This window comes from Passer domesticus, chromosome 4, assembly GCF_036417665.1.
Source record: "Passer domesticus isolate bPasDom1 chromosome 4, bPasDom1.hap1, whole genome shotgun sequence".
Classification (NCBI taxonomy): domain Eukaryota; kingdom Metazoa; phylum Chordata; class Aves; order Passeriformes; family Passeridae; genus Passer; species Passer domesticus.
In genome coordinates, this window is record NC_087477.1 from 35,942,789 (window position 1) to 35,950,796 (window position 8,008).

At 43.7% G+C, this 8,008-nt stretch overlaps 1 protein-coding gene and 1 long non-coding RNA gene across 2 annotated transcripts; one reads left to right on the forward strand and one right to left on the reverse strand.

Moving 5' to 3' along the window:
• Window positions 1-10: 10 nt before the first annotated feature.
• Window positions 11-7,417, forward strand: LOC135298930 (uncharacterized). The gene is made up of 2 exons (XR_010360980.1): window positions 11-141; window positions 5,948-7,417. It is a non-coding gene; the product is annotated as an uncharacterized LOC135298930 (long non-coding RNA).
• On the reverse strand, window positions 734-7,789 carry LOC135298927 (radial spoke head protein 4 homolog A-like). The gene is made up of 6 exons (XM_064417109.1): window positions 7,196-7,789; window positions 6,505-6,739; window positions 4,156-4,905; window positions 2,856-2,994; window positions 1,910-2,027; window positions 734-1,302 (listed from the first exon to the last, which is right to left on the reverse strand). The coding sequence occupies exons 1-6, from the start codon at window positions 7,426-7,428 to the stop codon at window positions 1,083-1,085; spliced, it is 1,695 nt and encodes a 564-aa protein (XP_064273179.1). The 5' UTR covers window positions 7,429-7,789; the 3' UTR covers window positions 734-1,082.
• Window positions 7,790-8,008: the final 219 nt, after the last annotated feature.

The window sequence follows — 8,008 nt, forward strand, 5'->3', positions numbered from 1 at the left end:
CCGCCCCAACCGCCGCCGAAGTTTGAACTGCGCCCGCAGCCGCTCCCTATTGGCCCGCGAGGACGCACGCCGTGCGTGGAGCGCACCACTCTCATGCGCTGGCGGGGGAGCAGCCGAGGGAAGCACAGTCAGGAGCAGACGGTGAGCAGCCCCCGAGCTCTCCCGCGACACCTGTCCCCCCCGCGTCTGCCGGCAGCGCCCAGATGGCAGCGGCCGGGGAATGGAACGCTGCCGTCACGGCCGCGTCGGGCGGTGTTTTAAACACCCCCGGCGTGGTGACTGCGCCGCTTCGCTGGGCGGCCGTTCCAGGGCTGGGAACCCTTTCCATGAAGGACTTTTTCCTAATACGCCATGGGAAGCTCCCCTGGCGCAACATGAGGCTGTTTTCTCTTGCCGCTTGTAACTGGGCTACAGCCCGCCGTCAGGCACTTCTGTACAAGGACAGGGTCTCCCCAAACCTCCTTTCCTCCAGGCTCAACATTCCCAGCTCCCTCAGCCGCTCCTCACGGGACTCCTGCTCAGACCCTTCCCCCGCTCCGCTGCCCTTCTCCGGATGCGCTTGAGCACCTCCATCGCCCCTTGCAGCGAGGGGCCCAAAGCCGAGCGCAGGATTGGAGGTGCGGCGCCCGTGGCCGCGGTGAGCGGCATCACTGCCGTGCGCCAGCCCAGCACCTCAGCGAGCTGCCCGCTGACTCTGAATAGTACGCTTTTACACACAGGAGCGACACTGTCATGGGATTTAAAAACAAGTTTATTTAAGTGAAATTTATATATGTATTGAGTGAGGGCTAGGAAAACAGTGTGAACATCTTGTGGGTGGTAGTTCTTAGTTCAAAGCAGCAGCATTTTAGGAAGCAGACTATGTTTGTCTAGTCAAACAAACAGAAAAAGCCTTCAAACCAGTGTGGACAGGTTTGAGGGATGGGGAAGGAGAGGAAGACAGCTGCAAAGAAAAGCCTACAGAAATCAAAAAAGAAGGCACGCTCAAAAATAATTTCTTTTGAGGTCAGGAAAAAAATGACAAAGTTATGAAAATGCTTTTTATGTTCAAACTGTTAAAACAATCTGTTTTCTTCCATATTTTAATCATCCTCCCCTTCTTCTTCTTCCTCCTCCTCAGCTTCAGCTAAGGCTTCTTCCTGTGCAGCCTTGAAAGCCAGTTCCTCTTGCACAGTGGGGTCTACTGTCTCAGTGATTCCCGGCTCTATGGGAAATTCCACTTCTGCTGGCGGGGGCAGTGCAGGAACGTGGTTTTCTGCATTGTATTTGTGACCCCAGCCAAAGTAGATGTTCTCAAATTTCCTGAAAAAGAGAAGTTAAATATCACACAGTCACCCCCTGACAAAATATTAGCAGAGAGACCATCAGGCATCCTTACTTGCTGCGCAGGAAGTCACTGTGGGGCAGATATCCTATAGCAGCAGAATTTTAAACACAGCGCCTCTTTCTAACTGTCCTAATGGTTATTAATACATCTTCTAGTTAAAATGATGAAGTGGCACTGCACTGCAGTGCAGTAGTGTGTAGTACTGTGTAGTGGAAATCTACATGGAGGTAATAACCACGTGTAGTGGAAACAAATGAACATTACAACCACAGAATATACTGGTTTTGTAAAAAGTCCCACAAACACAAGAGTATGTGTTTTAAATCAAGGACTGTGCTCAAATACTAATTCAGCGTTTATATCCATTAACTTTATGCCAGCCTTCCCAAATGATTATTTGTTTTCAGTCTTAAATGCCTATCTACTGTTGCTGTGTATATTTAAGTGGCCTTCTCCATCAGTCTCTGGAATAGCTGGCACTCAGTCAATGAATTAATAATAAAGTAACTCTGCCTGCATTAGAGAGGCACCTGTGTGTAGCACATACAGTCAGTGTTGTAACCATGTCAGGTGGACTCTCACCTGCCAGATGCAAAGGCATAAGCTCCAGGCCACCAGTTGGACTGCAGGATTGCAACAGAATATTCCGGGATCAGGTTTGTAGAAGCCCGAACTGTCCAAGCAGGGATGTTTTTCATGCCTGGAGACAGCCAAACACACACTGTCTATGAATAAACAGACTTGACGAGCCTCTACAAAATACTTAAGACTGAGCTACAAGACTTGCACAGAATTCAAGCAAGGCTTATGTTAAGTTGCACGACAGAAAGAGCCAGAAGTCAGAAACAGTAAGTGTAGGCACTGTGTTCCAGCAGGTTGTTTGCATATATGGGTAGGTAGGACAGGAATGCTGATATACCCCCCACATACAGAAAAAATTCAGTAACACTCACCCCTGGGTCTTTTGTCAAGGACTTTTTATCACTTATGGATAAATTGTATAGCTATATTTCACCTTGATTACAGAATGGAGAGTAGAAAAATAATCAAATATTGATGTAATCTAATATTCCCTTATCCCATGATTTGCTGCAGTGATATGCTAAAAGATTAAATTCTTATACAAGTAATGTCTATCAGTGCATGTGTGTACATATTAATTGTTCTATTTACTTACACATAAACATACATTTTTCTTTTCTCCTAAAAAGATGAGATAAAAATAGCTGAATATATTTCATGTAGTAATAAGCTGTTCTGAACTTGAAATAACATGACAAATCTAAATTATTTTTTCCTTTTAATCTCAACAAGATGTTACCTAGTAAACCTGATTATTTCAGTTTTAATGTCAATACTATTAAGCATTTTGCTTTTGATTGATTTTGTAAAAGAACGTGTTTACCCTACAGAGGCAAAGTATTTTGCACCAAGAAGTGTCAGAGTTTTATAACTTCAAATATTTACTGCTAAATGACAACATTCCTAGAGACTCTCTATCAAAAACTTCATATTCCATGAAGAATACCTTCATCTTCAGAGACTAGAGTAAGAAGGGGCTGTCCCGTTTCTTCCTGTTGCTCTTCTTCCTCCTCATCTTCCTCCTCTTCATCATCTTCTTCATTTTCCTCTGATTTTTGAACAGGATTAATCCAAACACAGCGACCCTATAACAGATGTGGAAAAGTAATAAATACATGTAACAATCATTGAAAGAATGCAAGTTAAAACTAGTTAAAACAATTGGCTCAGAAACACACAGTTAAGGGATAGGGAGAAGAAAATTATGTATTCCATAACTGGAATATTGTTAACAAAATATTGTATCCTCTTGGCAGAATATTCCCCTCATTCATTCCTGCTTACTGTTTGAGAATAACCTTATACCTTATACCTCTGTCATCAGCTTTTTGTCATTTTGTATTCTTCAGTTTGGTTTATATCCTTAACTAGATTACTAGTTACTGCAAACTATGGACCTATTCCTTCTTTATAAAATCTGCCTTGTTATTTGGCTACTAGTCAGAGGAACATAACAGAACGTTCTTAAGATTTTAATGCATACTAATTTTTTTTTTTTACAATTATTGTTTTGCTAGTAGTAAGCTTAAACCTTATTTCCTATAATTTGTTGTTATTTACACTAGCATTCTTGAATTTGTAGACTGGCCATCAAATCATCCAGCAATGAAAACCAAGTTAGTAATACCTCTTTCTAGCAGTAGTCTGATAGAACATGTTTTTAAGCTTTTTCATGTGAATTTTTCACATCAAAAAGTATAAAATAAGAAATTAACCAGAAGAAAACACCACGTAAATTCTATTTAGCATACAACCATAAGCTATCTGCTTTTTAGCATCCTACCTGAGAAAAGAGAATTTTAAAAACTTTTGTCAAATGAGGATCTCGAAGAAGAAAACCTAATACAGAAGATTGCAACAAATGATTGTTATCTATCAGGGCCTAGCTCCTTACTGTTGTTTAAAGACAGGTTTCAATCTCAAGAACACATCACTGGAAAAAGTACTAAACCTAGAGGGTTCCTATATATATATACATACACATGTAAAAATAGATGGTATATGTAAATACATGCAAGATATTTACATATTATATAACATACAAAAAGACATGTTTTATGTGCAAGATATTTTGGTATGACATGTGATATAAAATGTATTTTCTGTATAAAAATCTTTCTATCCAATGCCATTTCTGGTGAATAGTTTGCATGTGCAGGTGAGGAGTGTCGCTCACACTCTGTAACCCTACAAGCACTGCAGCGTGAGCGGCGTCCAAGGCCCGTGTGAGCTATGCTGGCACACACCTGCTTCAGAATGTCCTTGACATGGTGTGCCCACGTGGCGAGGGACTCCACCATTTCAGACACAGGAGGAGGCTCAAACTCAGGGTTTTCTTCATATGTGTCTGCTCCTTCTTCTTCTTCCTCGTCCTCTGGAAACTGGTAGAATCCAGTGGGAGAGACATGGGTTCCTGCTGAGATTCGCGCTATCTGCGCGCGCAGGTAATTGGCCTCATTGCCAGGAAAAGGAGGGAAGCTCACAACAGGAGCATCCAAGTGACCAGTGAAGAACTTCTTGATTTGCCTGGCACAGACAATCTGGGCTGGTGTCACTGGAGGCAACTTCACCCAAGGTTTGCCTGGCTCGTTACAGACAAAGTAGACAAATTTATTAGTCCCAGTCCCATTGGCTTCTTTTGGGATCTCAGGTGGGGGTTTATAGGTGGACTTTGGTGGTTCAGGTTCTTTTTCTTTCTGCTCCTCTTCTTCTTCTTCACCCTCACCCATCTCTTTCTGTTCTTCCGCTTCCTCTCCTTCCTCTCCTGTTTGCTCCTCCTCTTCCCCTTCCCCTTCCCGTAACTGTGCTTCAGCTATAATATAGTTCATTTCCAGGCCCAAAATTTTGCCCCAGAAGCGACAGGTCTGGATTGGCTGAGCATTAATTAGGTGTTTAAAGGCAAGGAATATGTAATAGCATTCATCTTTGCTCAGGCCAATTCCAGCCTGTTCAAAATAAAAGGCTGTTTCCATCACATTTGGTAGAGCGGGCTCTCCCTAGGAAAGAAGATTTCAGAGTTAGATAATTATAATTCACTTTCCTGTAGTGCCACTCATTATCTCAAAGTGCTTTGCAGGCATTAATTCACTACTTTTTTATTATAATTTAGAAAAATTAGAAGTCTTTTATTGGTAAAGAAGAGAAGATGAACACAGGATTTCAAAATTTAAACTCCTAATTACTGCAAAATAAGGAAAGTCAGCATTCTCACACAAGATCTGTAAGGTATTCAGTACTATGGCATGTCAGCTAAGAGGCCTTGATGCCTGCAAACAGTGACAGTGTGTTGCCTTGTGTTGTAGATAATACAGATTTTATATATTTAGGCACCAGAGCAACAACATTTCTCTTGGGTGAATGTTGCTTGGCATACAGCTCCCTGCAGTTTTTAAAAATATTGCCCCCTCTCTTATCAAAGTCCATTGTAGGACTCCATCTGCCTTCAGTGGAAGCAGAACTAGGCCAATAATTAAGTATTTCCAGTTGCTCTACCACCCATCTCTCATTTTATGGGGAGTAGGTGATCATATAACACAGAGAGAGTTATTAGAAGTTGGACATGACAGGGTAGGGAATTTGGAAGAATTAGTGCTAGTTTCATATGGAATTTCTTTGGATTTGACAGGTTTCTTATAACAAAGCAAGACTGATAGGATTATGAAGAATTCAGAATTCCTTTCTGAAATACCCTACCTTTTTTCCCATTTTCAGCATCTTATACTGTTAATGTGAGATACATAACAGGCTATGGAAAAGATGAAGGACTATCTCTTCTGTGGTTGGTATTTGTACTCTGCAATGGTAATTCATTTGAATATATACTGGTTAACTTCATATGAAAATCAACATCTTGTTGAATGATTTCCCTTGGCTATTATAATTCTTATTTATATTCTTTTATTTCTCATTATAAGATTTCTCATTTTTCCTTGAGTACAAATGCTTCTGCATATAAGCAACTGAATAATAAAAAATCCTGCTTTAAGAAGTGGCTTTTCAGTTGTTTAAGTTATCCATTAAAATGATATTTTGTTTCAGTTGGAGAAGGACAGACTGGAACTGCAGCAGGAGCTGGAGGAATCACAAAATTCTGCTTTCTGCTGTTTTACAGTAGCAGCTGTGCACAATATTGTCAAAGAATATGTCAATAAGAATATATCTCAAGGAAGAATGTATGTCAAAGAATATATCAAGAATTATGGTCACTTTAGATAAAAAAACATTCCTTTTATAAAAAGAAAATAAACTTGGATGCAATATTCCATGCTGAACTGGCATATGGGAGATGTTATAAACCTTACTTTCTGTTTATCACCTCTAGAACATCCCTGATTATAACGGTTCAGGATATTGGATTTACATCAGGAAAAAATCTCAACTAAGTAACCAGATGGGTTTTCTTCTTCGGAACTAGACATGGAGGAGCTCAGCTGTGAAGAGGTTAGTGGTGCTGTGACTGCAACTATTTGTACGGTCAGGAGAGGCAGCACTACAGAGGAGACCACAACTTCCTCCCTTTCTCCCTTCCCTTCTCACCATCCGTCCACCCCTTCCCTGGTATATTTGGTACCTGTTTCACTCCGATAAGAACTCACCATCTCTTCATCTAGTTCTTCATGATCTTCTTCTCCACTCTCCTTGAAGAACAAAGCTTTACACTTTTCTGCAGCTTCAAATGTTGGAGGGATCAGATGTTCGTCTCGAAGAGTGTCCATTTTTTTCCGGAACTGTGCCCACTTCACATCCTGGCTGATAGTCTCAATTATGTCTACTGTATTTGTGGGCTGTTCATCCAGGATCTTTGTTAGTATGTTAGCAAAATGATCGTATCTGTCATATAAATGTAAATATTGTTGGCTTACTATACAAAAGTCTTAGAATATTAAGCTTTTAGTAAAAAAAGTAAAGACTAATCATCTGGATCTTTGGAGAAATCATTGGAACAGAAAGGGGATCATGGAGCCTTAAAGCAAATAAGGGTTAAAACTTGTCTGATTATACTTAAGAGCATTCCCATCCTCTATTTCTAGTATATACCACATCTATCTATGAGCTGAATCTGAACTTAAACTTATTCTCAATATCAACTTGTTTTTGAACTCTATAAAATTCCAGTAGGGATTTTGTTTCTGAGAGGTGTTGGACACTAGTATGCAAGTTTCACTAGTGATGAAATATTGCACATACAACACTATCCCATTCTGTATGTACTTCCCTTTGTCCTTTTACTTTTCTCTCCACTTATACTTCCTACCCGATTTGACTGTGATCCTTTTTCAGACTTACAAGTTCAGGCCAGATTTTGTGCTGGTCTTCAGTAAATAGGCTTTTGCATTCTTGATTGCCATCATCCGGGTTTGGGGATCGGGAATCTCATCCTCATACGGGCTGTATGCCGGCTGGTCAAGACCATAACCCGGCTCGTGTGGCTGGTAAGGGCCATGCCCACTGGCATAGGCATCTTGTGGGTAGGCACTTTGTGGTTCCTGTGCAGGGTCAGATTCCGGGGACTGATCCATGCTGTGCCGTGTGCCCGGTGCCCTGGGAGCCTCGTCCCGGCGCCTCTCTGGATGTTTGGCGGCGGCACCTGCAGCAGCTCAGCGGCTTGCGCTGCTGGCCGAGGTGTACAGCCGGGCTCCGCTACCGACACCGTGCCCGTCCTGCGCCCGGCGCTGCTCCTGTGCTCGGTGCGGCTCCTGGTGCGCCTGAGGGATGCTTTTCCTCGTGGCTGCTCAGACCCTCGCCTGATCTCCCGGTGTTCCCAGGGAGGGGATCCCGGTTCGGACGGCTGGGGCTGCGGAGTGTCTCAGAGGGCGGCAGCCCGGGGCCGCGCTGGCCGGCTGAGCGGTGCGGGGGCTGTGTCGGAGCACAGGCGGGCTCGCTCGGGCCCTTCCCGCGGGCCGGCCTGGGGCGGGGGCTCGCTGGGCCCGGCGTGCGGCCCGGCCCGGCCCGGCCCGGCGCGGGGACACCGCGGGGACACCGCGCGGCCTCAGCGGCAACGGCGGCGGCGGGCGGGGCGTCGCCGGGGGAACGCGGCCGCGGGCGGGAGGGCAGCCCGGTGACCCGGGCCAGCTGCCGCGCCCCTTTCCAGAGGCTTTT